Source organism: Bombina bombina, chromosome 8 (assembly GCF_027579735.1).
Source record: "Bombina bombina isolate aBomBom1 chromosome 8, aBomBom1.pri, whole genome shotgun sequence".
Taxonomy (NCBI): Eukaryota; Metazoa; Chordata; class Amphibia; order Anura; family Bombinatoridae; genus Bombina; species Bombina bombina.
This window is the reverse complement of record NC_069506.1, coordinates 236268211-236293859: the sequence shown is the minus strand read 5'-3', so window position 1 is coordinate 236293859 and position 25649 is coordinate 236268211. Positions and strand designations below refer to the sequence as shown.

At 41.2% G+C, this 25649-nt stretch overlaps 1 protein-coding gene across 4 annotated transcripts in view; it reads left to right on the top strand.

The window, feature by feature from the left end:
* Positions 1-22392, top strand: part of SMG9 (SMG9 nonsense mediated mRNA decay factor) — a 169364-nt gene extending 146972 nt beyond the window's left edge. For all 4 annotated transcript variants that reach the window (XM_053691213.1, XM_053691214.1, XM_053691212.1 and 1 more), the window contains 4 exons: positions 5094-5201; positions 6323-6448; positions 7229-7373; positions 21690-22392. In XM_053691213.1, coding sequence (XP_053547188.1) covers positions 5094-5201; positions 6323-6448; positions 7229-7373; positions 21690-21768 — 458 coding nt within the window. In that variant the 3' untranslated portion in view covers positions 21769-22392. The remainder of the gene's footprint in view (positions 1-5093; positions 5202-6322; positions 6449-7228; positions 7374-21689) is intronic.
* The last annotated feature ends 3257 nt before the right edge of the window (positions 22393-25649 follow it).

The following is a 25649-nucleotide window of genomic DNA, read 5'->3' as shown; positions in this document are numbered from 1 at the left end:
GCAAAATGTTACATGTAGCCTGTGTTTTGATTCCACCAGTTCCTTTTTGTCCCTCTTGTATTGATGGAGCTTTACATTACAGGGATAGACTTTTTGATCATGATGTACCATTAGCTAAGGCGAATGCTGTTCAGGGGTCTCCTGATCAAGAGATGCTGCTGCTTTCTCCTCAAGTGTTCCAAACTTTGTTGTCCACAGTGCCCTGCGCTTCATCTCATACTCCGGTTGGGCTTACGTTAATTGCTACCCAGATATCTTCTGCGGTAACGGATGCGCTTTCGTTTTTTCCTGTACTTCAGGGACAGCACAAGAGGAAATTTAAGGAGTCAGTAAGTAGGGTTTCTGATTCAGTTGTGTCTGTTCCGAAGGTTTCTTCTCAGAGGTCTGAGGAGGATGATTCTTCGGTTGCATCTGAGGGTGAAGTTTCAGATTCAGATAGTGTTACTCCTCCTTCTGATGCTGAGGTTGTATCCTTCAGGTTTAAGCTAGAGCACCTTCATGTTTTACTTAAGGAGGTTTTGGCTACTTTGGATGACTCTGACTCGACTGTTATTGTCACTCCTAAGAAGTAAGAAGTCTAGTAAGCTGAATAAATACTTTGATGTTCCTTCCGCAGTGGAGGTGTTTCCTGTTCCTGACCGTGCTTCAGAGATTATTGCACAGGAGTGGGAGAGACCTGGGATTTCTTTTTCCCCTTCTCCAATCTTCAAGAAGATGTTTCCAATAGCCGATTCTGTTAAGGAGTCTTGGCAGACGGTTCCCAAGGTGGAAGGAGCAGTTTCCACTTTGGCTAAGAGAACCACTATTCCCATAAAGGATGTTTGTTCTTTTAAGGATCCTATGGATAAGAAGTTGGAGGCGTTACTCAAAAGGATGTATGTTTACCAGGGTTTGCAATGGCAGCCTGGGGTGTGTATTGCTACGGTTACTAGTGCGGCAGCTTACTGGTTTGATACGTTGTCTGATTCTATTCAGTCTGATACTCCTCTTGAAGAGATTCAGGATAGGGTTAGGACTTTGAAATGGGCCAATTCCTTTATTAAGGATGCTTCCTTACAGGTCATTAAGTTGGGAGCAAAGATTTCTGGTTTTGCTGTTCTGGCACGCAGAGCTTTGTGGTTAAAGTCTTGGTCTACGGATGTGTCATCTAAGTCTAAGCTTTTGTCGATTCCTTACAAGGGTAAGAACTTGTTTGGGCCTGGTTTGGCTGAAATTATTTCAGATATTACGGGAAGAAAGGGTCATTCTCTCCCACAGGATAAGAGAAATAAGCAGAAAGGGCATCAGTAATTTTTGTTCCTTTCGAAACTTCTCAGGTAAGCCTTCCGCCACCTCATCCAAGCAGGTACAGTCCAAGTCCTCCTGGAAGTCCAATCAGTCTTGGAACAAGGGGAAGCAGTCTAAGAAGCCTGTTACTGACTCAAAGTCAGCATGAAGGGTCTGCCCCCAATCCGGGAGCGGATCTTGTAGGGGCAGACTTTCCTTTTTCTCTCAAGCCTGGGTTCTGGATGTTCCGGGTCCCTGGGCGGTTGACATCGTTTCCCAGGGGTACAAATTGGAGTTCAAAACATTTCCACCCAGGGGCAGGTTTCTTCTCTCAAGATTACTGGTAGACCAGATAAAGAGAGAGGCGTTCTTACGTTGTGTCCAGGACCTTTCTGACCTGGGAGTGATAGTTCCTGTCCCAATACAGGAGCAGGATCTTGGGGTTCTATTCCAATCTGTTTGTAGTTCCCAAAAAGGAGGGAAATTTCAGACCTATTTTAGATCTCAAGAGCGTAAACAAGTTCCTCAAAGTTCCATCTTTCAAGATGGACACTATTCGTTCCATTCTTCCTTTGGTTCCGGAGGGTCAATTTATGACCACAGTGGATTTAAAGGATGCATATCTACATATTCCCATCCACAAGGATCATCACAAGTTTCTGAGGTTCGCGTTTCTAGACAGTCACTTTCAGTTTGTGGCCCTTCCTTTTGGTCTTGCAACGACTCCCAGAATTTTCTCAAAGGTCCAGGGAGCGTTGTTGGCGGTGTTCCTGTTGCGGGTTGTTGCAGTGGCGCCTTATCTGGACGATATTCTACTTCAGGCTTCATCTATTCAACAAGCAAACTTCCACACAGAGTTGTTGTTGTTGTCTTTTCTGCGCTCCCACGGATGGAAGGTGAATTTAGGAAAAAGTTCCTTGGTTCCAGCTACAAGGGTGGTATTCTTGGGAACCATAATAGATTCTTTAGAGATGAAGATATTTCTGACAGAAGTCAGAAGAACAAAGATCTTCAATTCTTGTCTTGCTCTTAAGTCCTCTCCTCGGCCATCAGTGGCCCAGTGTATGGAGGTAATTGGTCTGATGGTGTCAGCCATGGACATCATTCCGTTTGCTCGGTTCCATCTCAGGCCTCTGCAGTTATGCATGCTCAGTCAATGGAATGGGGATTATGCAGATTTGTCTCCCCAAATTGTTCTGGATCAGGCAACAAGAGATTCTCTTCCATGGTGGTTGTCTCAAGATCTTCTCTTCCAGGAAACCTGTTTTCACAGGCCTACAGTACCTGGGTGATCTTGACCATGGATGCCAGTCTGCTGGGATGGGGAGCTGTCTGGGGTTCGTTAAAGGCTCAGGGTTTATGGACTCGGGAGGAGTCGGTTCTTCCCATAAATATCCTAGAGCTGAGGGCAATCTTCAATGCTCTTCTGGCCTGGCCTCAGTTAGCTTCAGCCCAGTTTATCAGGTTTCAGTCAGACAACATGTCAGTGTCTTACATCAAACATCAGGGAGGAACTTGGAGTTCCTTGGCCATGACAGAGGTAGCCAAGATTATTCAGTGGGCAGAGGCTCACAACTGCTGTCTGTCTGCGATCCACATTCCAGGGGTGGACAATTGGGAAGCGGATTTTCTTAGCAGACAGACTTTTCATCCGGGGGAGTGGGAACTTCATCCGGAGGTGTTTTCCAGCTTGATTCTCAGATGGGTGCAGCCGGAGTTGGATCTCATGGCATCTCATCAGAATGCCAAGCTCCAGAGGTACGGGTCGAGGTCAAGGGATCCTCAGGCCATACTGATAGATGCTCTGGCAGTTCTTTGGAAGTTCAGTCTGGTATACGTGTTTCCTCTGTTTGCTCTTCTTCCTCGGGTCATTGCTCGGATCAGACAGGAGAGGGAATCAGCGATTCTCATCGCTCTGACATGGCCTCACAGAATCTGGTATGCAGATCTGGTGGAGATGTCATCTCTTCCACCTTGGAGACTTCCATTGAGGAAGGACCTTCTACTTCAGGGTCCCATCCTTCATCCAAATCTTGTTTCTCTGAAACTGACTGCTTGGAGATTAAACGCTTGATATTGTCTAAGCAGGCGTTTTCTGAGTCGGTCATTGAGACACTGATTCAGGCTCATAAGCCTGTAACTAGAAAGATTTACTATAAGATATGGCGTAAATATCTGTATTGGTGTGAATTGCAGAGGGTTCTCTTGGAGTAGAGTTAGGATTCCTAGGATTTTGTCTTTTCTCCAGGAGGGTCTGGAGAAAGGTTTATCTGCAAGTACCTTGAAGGGTCAAATTTCTGCTTTATCTATTTTGTTACACAAGTGTCTGGTGGATGTGCCAGATGTTCAATCTTTTTGTCAGGCCCTGGTTAGAATCTGGCTTATGTTTAAGTTTGTTACTCCTCCTTGGAGTCTTAATTTGGTTCTTAGAGTTCTTCAACAGGCTCTGTTTGAGCCTATGCATTATTTGGATATTAAGATGTTATCCTGGAAGGTTTTGTTTTTAGTTGCTATTTCTTCGGCTCGAAGAGTTTCAGATATTTTAGCGTTGCAGTGTGAATCTCCTTACCTTATTTTTCATTCTGATAAGGTAGTCCTGCGTACTGCCTTAGGTTTCCTTCAAAAAGTGGTTTCGGATTGGAATATTAATCAAGAAATTGTTGTTCCTTCTTTGTGTCCTAATCCTTCTTCTCATAAGAAGCGTTTGTTGCACAACCTGGATGTGGTTCGGGCTTTGAAATATTATTTGCAGGCGACTAAGGATTTTTTCGCCAGTCTTCCTCTTTGCTTGTTGTGTTTTCCGGGAAGCGCAAGGGTCAGAAAGCTACGGCCACTTCTCTTTCTTGTTGGCTGAGGAATGTTATTCACTTGGCATATGAGACTGCTGGACAGCAGCCTCCTGAGAAAATCACGGCTCATTCCACAAGGGCTGTTTCTTCTTAAAATGAGGCTTCTGTGGAACAGATTTGCAAGGCTGCCACTTGGTCATCTTTACACACTTTTTCTAAATTTTACAAGTTTGATACTTTTTCTTCAGCTGAGGCTTCTTTTGGGAGAAAGGTTCTTCAAGCAGTGGTGCCTTCTGTTTAGGTTCACTGTCTTGTCCCTCCCTTATCCGTGTCCTCTGTCTTGGGTATTGGTTCCCAACAGTAATTATGATAATCCGTGGACTCAACGTGTCATTAGAAAGAAAAGAAAATGTATGCTTACATGATAATTTTTTTTATTTCTTGACATGGTGAGTCCACGGCCCGCCCTGTTTTTTTTTGTTCCAGACAGTTTATTTTTCTATAAACCTCAGGCACCTCTGCACCTTATTTTACTTCCTTTCTCCTTTCCCTTTGGTCGAATGACTGGGAGTTGTGGGTAAGGGAGTGGTATTTAACAGCTTTGCTGTGGTGTTTTTTGCCTCCTCCTGCTGGCCAGGAGTGATATTCCCAACAGTAATTATGATGATCCGTGGACTCAGTGTCCAGAAAGAAATACATTTATCAGGTAAGCATACATTTTCTTTTAAGATTGATGCTTATGCTAATTTTATTATTATTATTGGTATTATACTTTATTTAAAAAGTGGCAACATATTCCTCAGTGATGTATATTTCAGTTTCGACTACTCTGTCACTTTAGCAATAAATCCCACTTGAGCTAGAACCATATAAAGGCCTGCCCTTCTTAGCACATTTTAGTTTGTGTCTGTTCCACTACGTTATTTCTTCTTTGGGACAACTGACACCTATAACTGTATACACATTATGCTCTTGTATTGCCAACTAATTGCCTTTGCTGTCAAGATCCCTAATGTAACAACGTTGTGCTCCTTACAGTTTTCCTTCAGAATAAAGCAAAACGTGAAGATTTCTGTCCACGTAATCTGAAGCAGATGCACACTGTCATTGACAAGCTTATGCTGCATTCGCACCTGAGATACAAAGGTACAGATACATTAAAACATTTTCAATATGTTCTAAATCAGATGAAAGCATGAGGTGCATGTGCATGAGGTGCATGTGCATGAATGAGACTTTTGTTATGCAACCGTTTCTGGAAATGCCAAATTACTGAACATATCATCAAGAAGTTTAATTGCAGAATAATGCAGATTGCTAGGGAGGAAGATTGTCTTCTTTACTGTATATGCTCCTCTGTGTCTATTCACACACTTTTTATATATTCATCATTTGCCAGGATAAGCAATCCCATCCTTATATTCCAGAGGGTGAAGGAACACATAAACAAGTTAAAAGGACCATATACTGTAACATTTTATTTAATTAAATTGTACAAGTCCCGTTACACCTACATGTAGCCAAGTGTTTAAAATGGTTACTTTACCTTTTCATTTTAAATTCCAAAATCTCCAGTTTTAAGATCTATCCACAGCCCAAACTTAAAAGGGCATGAAACTTTCCAATTTTAATTCTATTATCGAACTTGCTTTGTTCTCTTGGAATCCTTTGTTGAAAAGCATGCCTAGGTAGGCTCATGAGCAGCAGTGCACTACTGGGAGCTAGCTGTTGATTGGCAGCGGCACATAAAAGCCTCTTGTCATTGGCTTGCCCTATGTGTTCATCTAGCTCCCAGTAGTGCATTGCTACAACTAAGGATACCAAGAGAATAAAGCAAATTTGATGATAGAAGTAAATTAGAAAGATTTTTTTAATTGTGTGCTCTATCTAATTCATGATAGAAACATTTGGGGTTTCATGTCCCTTTTTAATAGGACCTTGATGCTGTATAAATTGCTTAGAGCTCGAGTTGATCTGCTCACCAGCTGTGATGATGTATAGCAGAGCGCCCTCTGCAACTCATATTGTGCTAGACAGTGCCGAGACTGTGCTATTTAATCTCTTAGTATGATGTGTTGACTGTCCTTAAGAGGTTAATAGAGGGAGAATTGAGGTCCCAGACTGGGACATCTCATTAGATTTACACATGTATACTGCATTGAAGAAAAAATAATTGTACTTTGGAGTCTCCTTAAATTGAAACAAAATGTGTTCCTGGATCAAAGAAAATTGCATCATACTCAGTTGTATTTATTCTTGTCTCACAGGCACCCTCTCTATGTTGGATTGTAACATATTCCCAGGGCTGCCATATGATTTTCTTGAATCTGAGGTGAATTTGTTTCTCATCCCAACCATGGAAAGCGACAGCGATGAGACCATCTCTAGGGCAGGTATAACGTTTATTTGCTAGTGCTGAAAAGATTCCCCCAGGGAGTAATATTATGAGAAGATCAGAACACAGCTTGATATTAAAGGGACATTAAACAAACCATAATTATTTAAATCTCCATAAAATCTTTAATTTAAAAAGAAAGGAAAACTTTGTAATGTACTTCTATTATTTATATTGTCTGCTTATTGTGTAATGTAACTCTGGCAACTGTAGGTTTTCCGCTGTTACCAGAGAAAGTGCATCCCACAGACCTAGAACCCCTGACGTAACTAAATGCTGTGTAGTGATTACAGTGCAGCAGCTCATTTATAAATGTTTCTTATTGGTCACCGCAAATGAGATGGGATAAACAATACTCATGGGACTTTTCTAAACACAAGCTAAGAATACCTAAGTTTTAAATTATTTAAATACATTTATTTTGTGTGCAATGCAGTGTTTAATTTTTGATGTATACTATGAATGTATTTGTTTGTATGTATGTGTTGTGTTTGCGTGTGTGTGTGTATATATGTATGTATATATGTATGTGTGTATGTATATGTGTGTATATATATATATATGTGTGTGTGTGTGTGTGTGTGTGTATATATATATATATATATGTATGTACGTGTGTGTAATAATAATGTCTCTTTTTTTTAAATGTGGCAGTTTATTGGGTTACATTTCTTTGTGCCTTTAAGAAGTGACACAGACCCAAGCATGGGTTGATATCACTGTTTTGCAGATGATGATTTTTATTTTTTATTGTTCTTGTCTGTTTTTTATTTGCTAGGTTCAGGTGGAATTCCACTTTTCTCCCTACTCCCTGGCTACAAAGGACATCCCAGTTTTCAGTCCCTCATAAGCAGACTCAGAAGCCAAATCATGTCTATGTCAAGACCCCAGTTATCACATACTATTCTGACTGAAAAGAACTGGTAAGAAGTAAATTAACTGGCTTAATGATTTGTGCGCTGTGATTTGCTTTAATATTAATGATAAACGAGAAAAATTTAGTGACTTAATTTATAAAGCACCAAAAAAAGAAAGTGTTTGCACAATTGTGTAATGTAGCTATGGAAGCTGTGTTGCTTTGTTAAAAGGTACCTCCCTCATGTTGGTTTTGCTTTCAGATATGATGTGTTTGTGAAATAATAAGGTTGTTACATTTTTGGCATGAAGGCTTTACAATAATGTCATACACAAGTGGCATTCTGTAATTATCTCTGTGCTTTTAGGGCAAGGCTTGTACACTTATACTATTCAATATTTCAAGTCTTTTCTGTGTCTCATGTAAAACAGGGTATTTGCAAAATGCCTTTTGTTTTTACCCAGCACAAAATATGCACTTCCTGTCAGGTGACAATCAAATTAAACAGCTTAACCTTGTTCTTGCCAAAAGATTTATTTTAGCTCACTTAGCTAATCCTCACCAATGAGACCCTCATCCTCTAGTGGGAATGGATAGTTGGACACTTCCCCTTTTATTAAAAGCGCATTCAACCAAGTTTTTCTCCAACATAGGTGTGTCCGGTCCACGGCGTCATCCTTACTTGTGGGATATTCTCTTCCCCAACAGGAAATGGCAAAGAGCCCAGCAAAGCTGGTCACATGATCCCTCCTAGGCTCCGCCTACCCCAGTCATTCTCTTTGCCGTTGTACAGGCAACATCTCCACGGAGATGGCTTAGAGTTTTTTAGTGTTTAACTGTAGTTTTTATTATTCAATCAAGAGTTTGTTATTTTAAAATAGTGCTGGTATGTACTATTTACTCAGAAACAGAAAAGAGATGAAGATTTCTGTTTGTATGAGGAAAATGATTTTAGCAACCGTTACTAAAATCCATGGCTGTTCCACACAGGACTGTTGAGAGGAATTAACTTCAGTTGGGGGAACAGTGAGCAGTCTCTTGCTGCTTGAGGTATGACACATTCTAACAAGACGATGTAATGCTGGAAGCTGTCATTTTCCCTATGGGATCCGGTAAGCCATGTTTATTAAGATAGTAAATAAGGGCTTCACAAGGGCTTATTAAGACTGTAGACTTTTTCTGGGCTAAATCGATTCATTATTAACACATATTTAGCCTTGAGGAATCATTTAATCTGGGTATTTTGATAAGTTTATATCGGCAGGCACTGTTTTAGACACCTTATTCTTTAGGGGCTTTCCCAAATCATAGGCAGAGTCTCATTTTCGCGCCGGTGTTGCGCACTTGTTTTTGAGAGGCATGACATGCAGTCGCATGTGTGAGGAGCTCTGATACATAGAAAAGACTTTCTGAAGGTGTCATTTGGTATCGTATTCCCCTTTGGGCTTGGTTGGGTCTCAGCAAAGCAGATACCAGGGACTGTAAAGGGGTTAAAGTTAAAAACGGCTCCGGTTCCGTTATTTTAAGGGTTAAAGCTTCCAAATTTGTTGTGCAATACTTTTAAGGCTTTAAGACACTGTGGTGAAATTTTGGTGAATTTTGAACAATTCCTTCATATTTTTTCGCAATTGCAGTAATAAAGTGTGTTCAGTTTAAAATTTAAAGTGACAGTAACGGTTTTATTTTAAAACGTTTTTTGTACTTTGTTATCAAGTTTATGCCTGTTTAACATGTCTGAACTACCAGATAGACTGTGTTCTGAATGTGGGGAAGACAGAGTTCCTTCTCATTTAAATATATGTGATTTATGTGACAATGACAATGATGCCCAAGATGATTCCTCAAGCGAGGGGAGTAAGCATGGTACTGCATCATTCCCTCCTTCGTCTACACGAGTCTTGCCCACTCAGGAGGCCCCTAGTACATCTAGTGCGCCAATACTCCTTACTATGCAACAATTAACGGCTGTAATGGATAATTCTGTCAAAAACATTTTAGCCAAAATGCACACTTATCAGCGTAAGCGCGACTGCTCTGTTTTAGATACTGAAGAGCATGACGACGCTGATAATAATGGTTCTGAAGGGCCCCTAAACCAGTCTGATGGGGCCAGGGAGGTTTTGTCTGAGGGAGAAATTACTGATTCAGGGAACATTTCTCAACAAGCTGAACCTGATGTGATTACGTTTAAATTTAAGTTGGAACATCTCCGCGCTCTGCTTAAGGAGGTATTATCCACTCTGGATGATTGTGACAATTTGGTCATCCCAGAGAAACTATGTAAAATGGACAAGTTCCTAGAGGTCCCGGGGCTCCCAGAAGCTTTTCCTATACCCAAGCGGGTGGCGGACATTGTAAATAAAGAATGGGAAAGGCCCGGTATTCCTTTCGTCCCTCCCCCCATATTTAAAAAATTGTTTCCTATGGTCGACCCCAGAAAGGACTTATGGCAGACAGTCCCCAAGGTCGAGGGAGCGGTTTCCACTTTAAACAAACGCACCACTATACCCATAGGAGATAGTTGTGCTTTCAAAGATCCTATGGATAAAAAATTAGAAGGTTTACTTAAAAAGATGTTTGTTCAGCAGGGTTACCTTCTACAACCAATTTCATGCATTGTCCCTGTCGCTACAGCCGCGTGTTTCTGGTTCGATGAGCTGGTAAAGGCGGTCGATAGTGATTCTCCTCCTTATGAGGAGATTATGGACAGAATCAATGCTCTCAAATTGGCTAATTCTTTCACCCTAGACGCCACTTTGCAATTGGCTAGGTTAGCGGCTAAGAATTCTGGGTTTGCTATTGTGGCGCGCAGAGCGCTTTGGTTGAAATCTTGGTCAGCTGATGCGTCTTCCAAGAACAAGCTACTTAACATTCCTTTCAAGGGGAAAACGCTGTTTGGCCCTGACTTGAAAGAGATTATCTCTGATATCACTGGGGGTAAGGGCCACGCCCTTCCTCAGGATCGGCCTTTCAAGGCCAAAAATAAACCTAATTTTCGTCCCTTTCGTAGAAACGGACCAGCCCAAAGTGCTACGTCCTCTAAGCAAGAGGGTAATACTTCCCAAGCCAAGCCAGCTTGGAGACCAATGCAAGGCTGGAACAAGGGAAAGCAGGCCAAGAAACCTGCCACTGCTACCAAGACAGCATGAAATGTTGGCCCCCGATCCGGGACCGGATCTGGTGGGGGGCAGACTCTCTCTCTTCGCTCAGGCTTGGGCAAGAGATGTTCTGGATCCTTGGGCGCTAGAAATAGTCTCCCAAGGTTATCTTCTGGAATTCAAGGGGCTTCCCCCAAGGGGGAGGTTCCACAGGTCTCAGTTGTCTTCAGACCACATAAAAAGACAGGCATTCTTACATTGTGTAGAAGACCTGTTAAAAATGGGAGTGATTCATCCTGTTCCATTAGGAGAACAAGGGATGGGGTTCTACTCCAATCTGTTCATAGTTCCCAAAAAAGAGGGAACGTTCAGACCAATCTTAGATCTCAAGATCTTAAACAAGTTTCTCAAGGTTCCATCGTTCAAGATGGAAACCATTCGAACAATTCTTCCTTCCATCCAGGAAGGTCAATTCATGACCACGGTGGATTTAAAGGATGCGTATCTACATATTCCTATCCACAAGGAACATCATCGGTTCCTAAGGTTCGCATTCCTGGACAAGCATTACCAGTTCGTGGCGCTTCCTTTCGGATTAGCCACTGCTCCAAGGATTTTCACAAAGGTACTAGGGTCCCTTCTAGCTGTACTAAGACCAAGGGGCATTGCTGTAGTACCTTACTTGGACGACATTCTGATTCAAGCGTCGTCCCTTCCTCAAGCAAAGGCTCACACGGACATTGTCCTGGCCTTTCTCAGATCTCACGGATGGAAAGTGAACGTGGAAAAGAGTTCTCTATCTCCGTCAACAAGGGTTCCCTTCTTGGGAACAATAATAGACTCCTTAGAAATGAGGATTTTTCTGACAGAGGCCAGAAAAACAAAACTTCTAGACTCTTGTCGGATACTTCATTCCGTTCCTCTTCCTTCCATAGCGCAGTGCATGGAAGTGATAGGTTTGATGGTAGCGGCAATGGACATAGTTCCTTTTGCGCGCATTCATCTAAGACCATTACAACTGTGCATGCTCAGTCAGTGGAATGGGGACTATACAGACTTATCTCCGAAGATACAAGTAAATCAGAGGACCAGAGACTCACTCCGTTGGTGGCTGTCCCTGGACAACCTGTCACAAGGGATGACCTTCCGCAGACCAGAGTGGGTCATTGTCACGACCGACGCCAGTCTGATGGGCTGGGGCGCGGTCTGGGGATCCCTGAAAGCTCAGGGTCTTTGGTCTCGGGAAGAATCTCTTCTACCGATAAATATTCTGGAACTGAGAGCGATATTCGATGCTCTCAAGGCTTGGCCTCAGCTAGCGAGGGCCAAGTTCATACGGTTTCAATCAGACAACATGACAACTGTTGCGTACATCAACCATCAGGGGGGAACAAGGAGTTCCCTAGCGATGGAAGAAGTGACCAAAATCATTCTATGGGCGGAGTCTCACTCCTGCCACCTGTCTGCTATCCACATCCCAGGAGTGGAAAATTGGGAAGCGGATTTTCTGAGTCGTCAGACATTGCATCCGGGGGAGTGGGAACTCCATCCGGAAATCTTTGCCCAAGTCACTCAACTGTGGGGCATTCCAGACATGGATCTGATGGCCTCTCGTCAGAACTTCAAAGTTCCTTGCTACGGGTCCAGATCCAGGGATCCCAAGGCGGCTCTAGTGGATGCACTAGTAGCACCTTGGACCTTCAAACTAGCTTATGTATTCCCGCCGTTTCCTCTCATCCCCAGGCTGGTAGCCAGGATCAATCAGGAGAGGGCGTCGGTGATCTTGATAGCTCCTGCGTGGCCACGCAGGACTTGGTATGCAGACCTGGTGAATATGTCATCGGCTCCACCATGGAAGCTACCTTTGAGACGAGACCTTCTTGTTCAAGGTCCGTTCGAACATCCGAATCTGGTCTCACTCCAGCTGACTGCTTGGAGATTGAACGCTTGATCTTATCGAAGCGAGGGTTCTCAGATTCTGTTATCGATACTCTTGTTCAGGCCAGAAAGCCTGTAACTAGAAAGATTTACCACAAAATTTGGAAAAAATATATCTGTTGGTGTGAATCTAAAGGATTCCCTTGGGACAAGGTTAAGATTCCTAAGATTCTATCCTTCCTTCAAGAAGGATTGGAAAAAGGATTATCTGCAAGTTCCCTGAAGGGACAGATTTCTGCCTTGTCTGTGTTACTTCACAAAAAGCTGGCAGCTGTGCCAGATGTTCAAGCCTTTGTTCAGGCTCTGGTTAGAATCAAGCCTGTTTACAAACCTTTGACTCCTCCTTGGAGTCTCAACTTAGTTCTTTCAGTTCTTCAGGGGGTTCCGTTTGAACCCTTACATTCCGTTGATATTAAGTTATTATCTTGGAAAGTTTTGTTTTTGGTTGCAATTTCTTCTGCTAGAAGAGTTTCAGAATTATCTGCTCTGCAGTGTTCTCCTCCTTATCTGGTGTTCCATGCAGATAAGGTGGTTTTACGTACTAAACCTGGTTTTCTTCCAAAAGTTGTTTCTAACAAAAACATTAACCAGGAGATTATCGTACCTTCTCTGTGTCCGAAACCAGTTTCGAAGAAGGAACGTTTGTTGCACAATTTGGATGTTGTTCGCGCTCTAAAATTCTATTTAGATGCTACAAAGGATTTTAGACAAACATCTTCCTTGTTTGTTGTTTATTCCGGTAAAAGGAGAGGTCAAAAAGCAACTTCTACCTCTCTCTCTTTTTGGATTAAAAGCATCATCAGATTGGCTTACGAGACTGCCGGACGGCAGCCTCCCGAAAGAATCACAGCTCATTCCACTAGGGCTGTGGCTTCCACATGGGCCTTCAAGAACGAGGCTTCTGTTGATCAGATATGTAGGGCAGCGACTTGGTCTTCACTGCACACTTTTACCAAATTTTACAAGTTTGATACTTTTGCTTCTTCTGAGGCTATTTTTGGGAGAAAGGTTTTGCAAGCCGTGGTGCCTTCCATCTAGGTGACCTGATTTGCTCCCTCCCATCATCCGTGTCCTAAAGCTTTGGTATTGGTTCCCACAAGTAAGGATGACGCCGTGGACCGGACACACCTATGTTGGAGAAAACAGAATTTATGTTTACCTGATAAATTACTTTCTCCAACGGTGTGTCCGGTCCACGGCCCGCCCTGGTTTTTTAATCAGGTCTGATAATTTATTTTCTTTAACTACAGTCACCACGGTATCATATGGTTTCTCCTATGCAAATATTCCTCCTTAACGTCGGTCGAATGACTGGGGTAGGCGGAGCCTAGGAGGGATCATGTGACCAGCTTTGCTGGGCTCTTTGCCATTTCCTGTTGGGGAAGAGAATATCCCACAAGTAAGGATGACGCCGTGGACCGGACACACCGTTGGAGAAAGTAATTTATCAGGTAAACATAAATTCTGTTTTTCTTTAGTGATTCAGACAGAACATACAATCTTAAATTAGATAAAGGAGTCCGGAGTCGATCTTAATGATTAGAAGTAAAAAGCAAGGCTTTATTCCATTAACAATCTTAAAGTTTCAAATGTATTTCTATTATCAAATTTGCTTAGTTCTCATGATATTCTGTGTTGAAGAGATACCTATGTAGGTGTCTGTAGGTCTACGTGACAGGAAATAGTGCTACCATCCAGCGCGCTTGCAAACTGATAACATTTTCACAAAACTGCTGCCATATACTGCTGCAGACACGTGCATGTTTACGTACCTGCAATTCAACAAGAGATACCAAGAGAACAAAGAACATTTGATAATAGAAGTACATTGGAAAGTTGTTTAAAATGACATGTTCTATTTCAATCATGAAAGAAAAAAAAATGGGTTTCATATCCCCTAAAAAACTGCCCTCTGCCATGCACATGCTTAGGATAAGAATTTTGACATTAGGTACACTGGAAATATTGCATAACTTTCACACTATGCCAATTTTGATCTTTTGGCTAAACTTTGTTATGCAAATTTTGGAGATGATTCTGATACTTTGGATGTTGATACCAATGTTGAATGTGTACCATTTGGTGTTTCTTAAAGGACATAATCAACAAAAGAGTAATAAAAAGACAGTGCAATAACAGTCTGAGTTTCAATCAAGCATTTTATTCATTTTGCCTGCCCCCTCTATAGTGACCGCCAACAGCCAGTCACAAAATGTATATACTGTACTCTGAACTCTTGCACATGGTCAGGTATTGATAATAGAAGTAAATTGGAAAGTGTTTTAGAATTGCATGCTTAATTTGAATCATGAAACTTTAAAGGGAAGGTAAAGTTTATTTAATTGGAATATATCAATGTATTCCTTCAACATAGAATATGCTAATCGCTAACTTGATTTTATTAAAAAAAAAAAATCTTTTACTTTTATCTATATTTTTCCCTACCGTTCCGTCAAAAACTCCTCCCAACCTCTATATCTGGATTTTAAAGTGCTGTTAAAATAGAGTGTTCCACCCGGCTCTATACGTAACAGCAGAAGCGCGTTGTAACTGCGCATGTGCGATTCTCAGCACACTCATCTCCCTTCACCTAGAACAAGCTGCCTTAAGCAGAACAAGTACGCATGCGCGAAACTAGAACGCGCGTGTACTCTGTGAAGAAGAAATAGACTCTAGCGCATGCGCAGTACATCGAGTAGGCGGATGACGTAGGGTCATGGCCGCCTAACGGCCAGAATTTTAACTGGCTGCTCTAAAAACGTGACCCAAAAATGAAACAAAATAAAAATAAACGGGTTGATTGTGAAAATCGGAAAAAAGGGAATTAAAATTGAAATTACTGGATTTGGAAGTAATATTGTAAAAAAGGATTAATTAAAGTCCCATTTGTTTTCAACAAAGAATTGGATTCTGTATCGGCGTCAAGGTAACTTTACCTTCACTTTAATTATAAATTGTGTCCGTTTAATTCACAAAATTAATTAAGACTTTCTGTTTAGAAAGTACGTGCATCTACTTTGTGAGATTTGTTTAGAAATAAAATTCAATATTTTGTAACAATTTCCTATTTTTGGATACTATTAAGAATATCAGAAAAATTGTTAGATTTTCCTGATATTTAGTTAGTTTTCTTTACTAAAATCTCTGTGCTTGCTACTTTCAACACACAGTTTGCTTTTTCAAGAAAAGGATTTCCTCACCAATTAATTTTGAGCATTTTAAGATAATGGAAAAGCGTGCTGAACCAAAAATGGGGCCGGCTCCCAAGCTTTCATTACTGCTGTTCAAATAAAGATAGCAAGAGAACGAAGACAATTTGCTAATAAGAGTAAATGAGAAAGTTACATAAAATTGCATGCTCTATCTGAATCATGAAAGAAAAAAAAATTGGGTTTAGTGTACCTTTAATTAAAATACAATGTTTTTTGCTTTCATCCATTTTCCTTCATTCCTTACTGTTGGGAAATACAACACCTGGCCACCAGGAGGAGGCAAAGACACCCCAGCCAAAGGCTTAAATATCCCTCCCACTTCCTCATTACCCCAGTCATTTTTTTGCCTTTCGTCACTATAAGAGGTGGCAGAGAAGTGGCAGAAGATTCGGAGAGTCCTCAAAAAAGGGTATCTGCCCTTCGAGATAGGACTGGAGTTTTAGTGTAGCTCCTTTATACCTTGATAGGATCCAGGGTTAATATCCTCTGAGGGGGGTTTATTGAAGAGTTGGGGTTAATTAATCAGTGTATTAATTATTTACATGCTGCTTTGTCTGATTTTATTTTTCCTGGACTCATAGACTGTGTGTTTTTTGCTGGAACAAACAGGTTTCACTTTTGTTTTTGAAAGTGTTGCACAGCTCCTATTAACTTGCTGTACTTTTCATAGCATGGTCTATGTTCATTTCCTCCATTCCGACTAAGACTTCAACCTGAGGAGAGCATTTCCTCTGTAAATAGTCTGGGTCTGGTGAATGCCCCAGCCATCGGGAGTATATAATTTTTTTTTTTTATTTCTGTCCTTCTGTGGGTATAACCTGAGCTATGGAGGACTCTGAAGGTACTTCTTTTGTACTAAATCATACCTGTTTGTATTGTGAGGAGGCCGTGGTTTTCCACAGACGCATTTATGTTCCACATGCCTTAACACTGTTATAAAGTCTAAGAAGGGAGACAAGCCTGCTAAGGCTATTAGTCCCTCTGAGCAGTCTACCTCTCAGGACTCGGCGTCCCGTGAGATTACTACCCTTGCTACATTATCCACTCCACATGCAGTTCCCCATAGCACATCTAATCCTCCATCCGGAGGGGGCCTTCTTCCTGCGGTCTTTGCTGCGCAGTTACAAACGGAGGTGTCTGCAGCCCTCCGTGCATTACCTCGCTATAACAAATGCAAGAGAAGGGTTAAACATAGCTCTCCTGACCCGGAGTCATCTAAATATTTGTCGGATTTAGCTATTATATCCCAGTTATCCAATGATGAGTTAACCTCTGTAGCTTCAGAGGGTGAACTTTCTGGGTCGGAGTCCTTAGCGTCTAAAATTGGGCACTTGCATTTTTTTTATTAAAGGAGGTTCTGTTTCCGTTAGAGGTTCCAGAGGCCGCGCTGCCTGAAGACCCTATGATAACTAAATTAGACAGAGTTTATGAAGACAGGAAAGTTACTTTGACTTTTCCTGTGTCGGTTAAAATGGCGAACATTTTTAACAACGAATGGGAAATAATTGGATCTTCCTTTTCCCCCTCGTCTACTTTTAAAAAGTTGTTCCCGGGCCCAGACTCTCAACTGGATTTGTGGGGCTCCATTCCTTAGGTGGATGTTGCTATCTCTACGCTTGCTAAACGTACTACTATACCTCTTGAGGATAGTTCTTCGTTCAGAGAGCCAATGGATAAGAAAATGGAAACCTTTCTGAGAAAGAGGTTTCAACATACAGGATTTTTATTTTAACTGGAGGCTGCAGTTGCAGCAGTTGCCGGAGCAGCTACCTACTGGTGCGACTCTTTGTCGGAACTCATTGAGGTGGAGTCTCCCCTCAAGGATATTTAAAGGGACAGTCAAGTAAAAAAACAACTTTCATGATTTAAATAGGGCATGTAATTTTAAACAACTTTCCAATGTACTTTTATTGCCACTTTTGCTTTGTTCTCTTGGTATTCTTAGTTGAAAGCTAAATCTAGGAGGTATATATGCTAATTTCTTAGACCTTGAAGGCCTCCTTTAATCTGAATGCATTTTGACAGTTTTTCACCACTGGAGGGCGTTAGTTCATGTGTTTCATATAGATAACATTGAGCTCAGGCACGTGAAGCTCCTAAGAGCAAGCACTGATTGGCTAAAAATGCAAGTCTGTCAAAAGAACTGAAATAAGGGGGCAGTTTTGAGAGCCATAGATACAAGGTAATCACAGAGGTAAAAAGTTTATTATAACTGTGTTGGTTATGCAAAATTGGGGAATGGGTAATAAAGGGATTATCTACCTTTTAAAATAACAAAAAGTCTGGTGTTTACTGTCCTTTTAAGACAGAATTAAAGCTCTGAGAATTGCTAATTCTTTTATCTGTGATGCGAACATGCAAATTATTTCTCTAAATGCAAAGGCCTCTGGCTTTGCGGTCCCAGGCCGCTGGGCACTCTGGTTGAATCCTTGGTCTGCGGATATGACTTCTAAGTTAGGACTCCTTTCTCTTCCCTTCAAGAGAAAGATTTTATTTGGTCAAGGCCTGGACTCCATTATTTTTATGGTTACCGGAGGCAAGGGTGCCTTCCTACCGCAAGATAAGAAGAACAAGTCTAAGGGTTGACAATCTTTTAATTTGTGTTCCTTTCGTTCTAACAAATCCCAACGACAACAATCCTCCTCCAAACCCGAGTTGCCAAGAGTACTTGGAAGCCGGCTCAGTCCTGGAATAAGTCCAAGCAGAATAAGAAGCCAGCTGAACACAAATCGGCATAAAGGTGCGGCCCCCAATCCGGGATCAGATCGTGTAGTGGGCAGACTGTCTCTTTTTTCAGACGCTTGATTCAGGGATGTACAGGATCTGTGGGTCCTGGAGGTCATACTCAGGGATACAAGATAGGCTTCAAATCTTATCCGCCCAGGGGCAGATTCCTACTCTCAAACCCGTCTACAGACAAGAAAAGAGGGATGCCTTTCTAGGGTGCGTTCGGGAGGGAACTTTCCACCCAATTCTGGACCTAAAGTGCTTAAATTTCTCAGTGTCCCTTCCTTGAAGATGGAGACAATAAGGTCCATCCTTTAGTTCAGGAAGGCCAGTTTATGACCACTATAGATCTGGACGCTTACCTTCATGTTCCAATCCACAGGGAACAATTTCAGTTCCTGAGGTTTGTGCATTCCTGGACCAGCACTTCCAGTTCATTGCCCTTCTGTTTGGCCTAGCTACCGCTCCAAGAATCCTTACTATGGTTCTGGGGGCTCTTCTAGCCGTTGCCAGAATTTAGGGTATTACAGTAGCCCTATACTAGGACAATAGTCTGGTGCAAGCACCATCTTGTCTTACGAAAGAATACTCCGAGTCCCTTCTTAGTCTTCTTTGATCTCATGGATGGAAGAAGAACTTGGAAAAGAGTTATCTTATCCCAAGTACCAGGGTGGAATTCCTGGGTGCTATAATAGACTCCATATCCATGAGGATATTTCTAACAGACCAGAGATGTTGCAAGCTAACTTCAACATGTCTTGCCCTCCGGACCTCCTTGGGTCCCTCTGTGGCTCAGTGTATGGAGGTGATTGGTCTCATGGTGTCCTGCATGGACATCATTCCTTTTGTCAGGTTCTGTCTCAGACCTTTACAACTGTGCATGCTTACAGTGGAATGGTGATCATTCTGATCTGTCTCTACAGATTGTATTAGACAGCCGGTCGAGAGAATCACTCTCTTGGTGGCTCTGTTCAGATCATCTGTCCCGAGGGACATACTTCTTAAGACCATCCTGGGAGATTGTGACTACGGACACAAGCCTATCCGGATGGGGAGCTGTTTGGGGTGCCAGGAAGGCACAGAGGTTGTGGACTCAGGAGGAGTCCTCCCTCCCAATCACTTTTGGAACTACTGGCAATCTTCAATGCCTTGAAGGCTTGGCCACTTCTGGATTCATCCCAGTTTATCAGATTCCAATCAGACAATATATCCGCGGTTGCTTACATCAACCATCAGTGGGGGCTGAGAAGTTCCTTGGTGATGAAGGAAGAATCTCGGATTCTGGAGTGGGCCGAGGCCCACAGCTGTTCGCTGTCAGCCATCCACATTCCGGGTGTGGACAACTGGGAGGTGGATATTCTCAGCAGGCATTCCTTCCACCTAGGGTAATGGTCTCTCCATCCCATGGTTTTTGCAGAGATATGCAGCCAGTGGGGGAAGCCGGAGATAGATCTCATGGCGTCCCGTCTCAATACCAAGCTACCCTGGTACGAGGTCAAGGGATCCCCAAGCTGATCTAATAGATGCACTAGCAGTGCCCTGGAGGTTTAAACTCATATATCTTTTTCCTCCATTACCGCTTCTTCTTCGAGTGGTGGCCCGCATCAAGCAGGAGCGGGTATCAGTAATTCTGATTGCTCCATCGTGGCTGCGAAGGACGTGGTTCGCAGATCTAGTGGGGATGTCCTCATCTCCTCCGTGGAAGTTACTTTGTCGCAGAAACCTGCTGTTACAAGGTCTATTTGTTCATCAAAATCTAGATTCTCTGAGGCTGACTTCGTGGAGATTGAACACTTTGTCTTAGCAAAGAGTGGTTTCTCTGAGAGTGTCATTGATACTCTTATTCGTGCTCATAAACCAGTTATTCAGCGTATCTACCACAAAGGGTACAGGACCTACTTATTCTGGTGTGAAGAGCGTGGTTTTTCCTGGCACAGAGTTAAGGTTACCAGGATCTTATCTTTTCTCCAGGATGGACTGGAGAAGTGCCTTTCTGCTAGTTCCCTGAGAGGACAGATTTCGGCCCTGTCGGTTTTATTGCACAAGAGGCTGGCGGAGCCTCCAGATGTGCAGTCCTTTCTTAAGGCTCTGATTAGGATCAGACCTGTGTTTAGATCTGGGGCTCCTAATTGGAGCCTAAATCTTGTTCTTTGTGTTGTGCAACAGGCTCCGTTTTGAGCCTCGGCATTCTGTTGACATTAAATTGTTATCTTGGAAGGTTCTCTTTTTAATGGCTATTGTTCTGCGTGCAGAGTTTCTGAGATCTCTGCTTTGCGATGTGAGTTCCCCCTTATCTGATTTTTAATGCAGATAAGGCAGTTTTTTCGTACTAAATTAGGTTTTCTTCCTAAGGTTGTGTCAGATTGCAACATCAATCAAGAGATTGTGGTTCCTTCCTTGTGTCCTAATCCTTTTTTATTGAAGGAACGTTTACTTCACCATTTGGATGTGGTTCACGCCTTGAAGTTCTTTCTTATAACTACTAAGGAGTTTAGACAATCTTCCTCTTTGTTTGTTGTCTATTCGGGAAAGCGTAAGGGGCAGAGGGCTACTTTGACTTCCCAATCTTTTTGGTTAAGGAGTGTTATCTGCTTAGCTTACGAGACAGGAGAGGATAATGGCTCATTCCACTAGTTCAGTGGCTTCCTCTTGAGCCTTTAAGAACGAGGCCTCTATGGTTCAGATTTGTAAGGCGGCTACCTGGTCCTCCTTACATACTTTTTCTAATTTTTTACTAGTTTGATGTTTTTGGGCTGTGGTGCCTTCAGAATAGGGTCCGCCTCTTCCTCTTTATTCCCTCCCGTTATTCATTCAGTTTCATCTGGAGCTTGGGTATAGTTTTCCCAACAGTAAGAAATCAAGCCGTGGACTCTCCCTATCTTAGGAAGAAAAACATAATTTATGCTTACCATATAAATTTGTTTCCTTTCCGGATAGGGAGAGTCCACGGCCCCCGCCCATTTTTTCTCGTCTAAGGGCGGCCCCCTATTATTTATCTTATTTTTATGGCACCATTTGTACCCTGATGTTTCTCCTACTTTTCCTTGTTTTCTCAGCAGAATGACTGGGGTAATGAGGAAGTGAGAGGGATATTTAAGCCTTTGGCTGGGGTGTATTTGCCTCCTCCTGGTGGCCAGGTGTTTTATTTCCCAACAGTAAGGAATGAAGCCGTGGACTCTCCCTATCTGGAATGAAATTAATTTATCTGGTAAGCATAAATTATGTTTTTTATGCGTGGTCTAGATAATGTTCTTCTTTCTGTCTATTCTTGATTTTTATCTGTCCTTTTTTGTGTCAGTTAATCTTTTTAGAGCATATGTAATATATATTATATGTTGTAAACATATTCCTAATGGCAAACCTTAAAAACTGTTTGACATGTTTAATAAATAATTTTACTGTTTTCAGGTTTCATTATGCTGCACGAATATGGGATGGAGTGAAGAAGTCATCTGCACTATCTGAGTACAGCAGATTATTGGGCTAATGACTGGTAACTGGTTACATGTGAATATTGCTGTGCTCATCAAATACATCAAACCAGATCACCCCCAGGAAGCAAGTCATAAAGGATGCAGATCAGATGGCTTATTTGGAAATTATATATTTCTAAATCAGTTTGGGCATCAGTTAGTCTCATCGGCAATGTCCTGTACTCATGGTTTGTCATCTGCTAAAGCTCATTTATAACACAGAATGCAAGATTTATAAATAACAGTGTGAGTACTGAAGAAGAGATTATTTGATGATATGAAACTGCGGAATGTTGACCAAAATGTGATATTGCCACTGCTGCAATCATTGACTATGGAGAATGGTTACTAAAAGTTGTTTGATTAAATGGCATACAAGGCTATTCAATTCTCATAAGACAGAGGATAGATTTTAGTTGGGTATATAAATATGTGGCAACATTTCTTTATCTGGTGTGTATGTAAATTCTTTGTTAGAACCTACTTTTCCTCAATGGTAAACTGGCCAGACAGGACGTTTTTGTTGAAATTGTGATATCTCAAATCCACCAATTTGTATCGGTGTACAAAGAAGTGATTATTGAGAAAGGGACAGGTGCCCTGAAATGTTGTTCTTCCTAATAAAGGTATAGCCTTCATACCGTGTGCCACCTTTTTGTTTCTTTCTACAAAGAAGTGATCATTAATTTTGTATATTTCTAAAACTATTCATTTAAATAAAAATGGCTTCTGAACTCAATAGCAAGGAACAACATTGCAAGACAATAGTACGTTTCAATCCCTTTTTTAAAGGACATCACGTTCAAAATTGAAATGCACATACATGAATTACATTGTTGAATAGAAACACATTTACAATATATATATATATATACATACACATGCTTCTAGTAAAAGTTATCACTGTTTTAGTGTAAACATTTCTCTTTGCACATGAATATGAAGCATAGCTAGATATACCAACACTTTAAATATTGTAAATATCGCAGCTGCTCAGAGCACCAGTGGGGGCTTGTATTATATCATCAATACACACATTGAGTCATTACCAGATGGTACAAGCACTCTCTGAACAAGTGCTGTGTTTAAAATGCTGGTACACGGCGCATTCTAAGATACTCTAGAAGTATTTTTGCCAATAGATGTATATTGCAAAAATGTTTCTACTGAAAAGTGAAATGTAGCTGCGTCCATTCCAATTTTGTTTGCAATGTCCCTTTAATTACAAGAATAAAGTGTTGATTACAAACATGATGCATATGATTGAGTGTCCGCACCAAAGTATCAATAGGAGATACAGAAACGTCTGTGCCATTTCATATTCAGTACGTATTTTTACTAAATAACTGTTGAACATCTCCTGCTACACTAAATTAAAACAACAAATTGTTATTGCACTGAACTGTGACTCGTGTTCTAAACTTTTTTTTTTACTTTCATTCTTCCTGAGTTTTCCCATTTTCACTTATTTTCTCGTTTGTGTTGATTTCTGATAACAGCACCTCAATTGCCAAATCTTAGCAACTAATATGTAGTATCATGACAACTAGAATACATTTTTTTTTTTATTTAAAGATTTGGTGCATGTGGTTGTTTAAGGGAGCATAACATTTTTATGTTTGGAAAAGTATTGTGTAAATGCTGATGTATTTTTATAAGTAATTCCCTAAATATTCTAATCTTATTACTGAAAAATGGCCAAATCTAGGAAAATGTTTAGTGTAAGTGCATTTTTCAGTCATAGGAAACACAACCAAGGGTGTCCCACTGGTATGTGTCTCTGGCAAAATGCACCCTTGTTTCTTTTTCCCATAATGCATCAATGCAATATCCATTAGACTACAATTAGTCAGAGAGGTGCTCCAGCAGGACATTGTGGTTAAATTCAATGAGGATTCTGAAGTAAATATTTGTCCAGCTGTTTTATGGCAAAATGTTGTTTGATTCAAACTTTCATCTTTTTATTAGAAAATCTTTTGAAAGCCCCTTTCTTACTCAGGATACTCTAGATCCGACCTACCATATCACATTCCTTTTTCTCCTCTTTGGGATCTTCATTTCAATTTCCAGTTCAATAGGAAGAGGGAAATTATACCCAACATACCAAAAACTTAATCCCTCCTACTTCACTGTATATCTCTTTTGTTTGCTTAATTTATAATATTATGTTTCCATCTCAGTGTTTGATGTCTCTTTAATTTGTCCCCAGCACAATTATATGTCCTGTGTTTATAATATTGCTACTGCTACACACACTCCTGTCATGTCTGGCACAGTCAACATTACTCTTCCCATTGCTGAAGCTCAGGGAGGTCAGCTGTTTTTTCTAGAATTTAAATAATATCTGCTGTGTACAATTGATGAATATTAGTGGCTATGCCTCCTCCAGGCAAACGTAACATTTATTTGCAGCGAGTGGTACTGCCTTAGGATTCAGTACTGGCACAGCATGCAAGAGCTTTACATCTTTAGATCCTCCTAAGGATTTTCACTTAGAAGAAGCAATATTATCTGGCTCCCGGGATCCTGCCATGGATTTGAAATCTGAAACTTCTACCTTTATTTTTTAGGGTAGAACTATACATATGTTGCTCCTTGAGGTTTTACTGGCCTTGGGTGTGCAGGAGCCTGAATCTTCGGAAGTGAAGTCACTTAAAGGACCCGTAAATACAGTAGAATTGGACAACTGACAAATACACAATAAAAAGACAATGCAAAAGCACTTACTTTGCAATTTGACAGAAAATATTCTACTGCTCATTTTAAATTCAAAGTTAATCCATTATTTGAATTTGCCTTTATCATGCCATTAGCTAATTACACAATTAATATATGTATATATTGTCCGTTTTGCATATGCTGGATAGGAGCTGGAGCCTCACAAAGTGTGCATATAAAAAGATTGTGCACATTTTGACAATGGAAGTGTATTGGAAAGGATTTTTGTTTTTCTTTAAATTACATGTTCTATCTGAAACATGAAACTTCATTGTTTCATTTTCTCTTGTAAGGTGTATCCAATCCACGGATCATCCATTACTTGTGGGATATTCTCCTTCCCAACAGGAAGTTGCAAGAGGATCACCCACAGCAGAGCTGCTATATAGCTCCTCCCCTAACTGCCATATCCAGTCATTCTCTTGCAACTCTCAACAAGCATGGAGGTAGTAAGAGAGAAGTGGTGAAACGTAGTTGTTTTTTTTTCTTCAATCAAAAGTTTGTTATTTTTAAATCGTACCGGAGTTGTACTATTTTGTCCCAGGCAGAAAATGGAAGAATCTGCCTGTGATTTCTATGATCTTAGCAGGTTGTAACTAAGATCCATTGCTGTTCTCACACATAACTGAAGAGAGAGGTAACTTCAGCGGGGGAATGGTGTGCAGGTTATCCTGCTATGAGGTATGTGCAGTTAAACATTTTTCTAGAAGATGGGAATGCTAGAAAATGCTGCTGATACCAGATTTATGTAAGGTAAGCCTGAATACAGTGATTTAATAGCGACTGGTATCATGCTTACTCTCTGAGGTAATACTCTTATAGATTTACAATATAAAACGTTTGCTGGCATGTTTAAACGTTTTTATATATACTTTGGTTATAAAACTTTATTGGGGCCTAGTTTTTTTCCACATGGCTGGCTTAAATTTGCCTAGAAACAGTTTCCTGAGGCTTTCCACTGTGTTACTATGAGTGGGAGGGGCTTAATTTAGCGCTTTATTGCGCAGTAACTTTTACAGACTGAGACATCCAGCTTCCTCCAGGAGTCCCCTGAATGCTATAGGACATCTCTTATGGGCTCTTAGGCTTTCCAAAGTCGTTTGTTTGGGAAGGTAGGCCCACAGCAAGGCTGTGGCAGTTTGTTGTGACTGTTAAAAAACGTCTATATCGTTTTTTT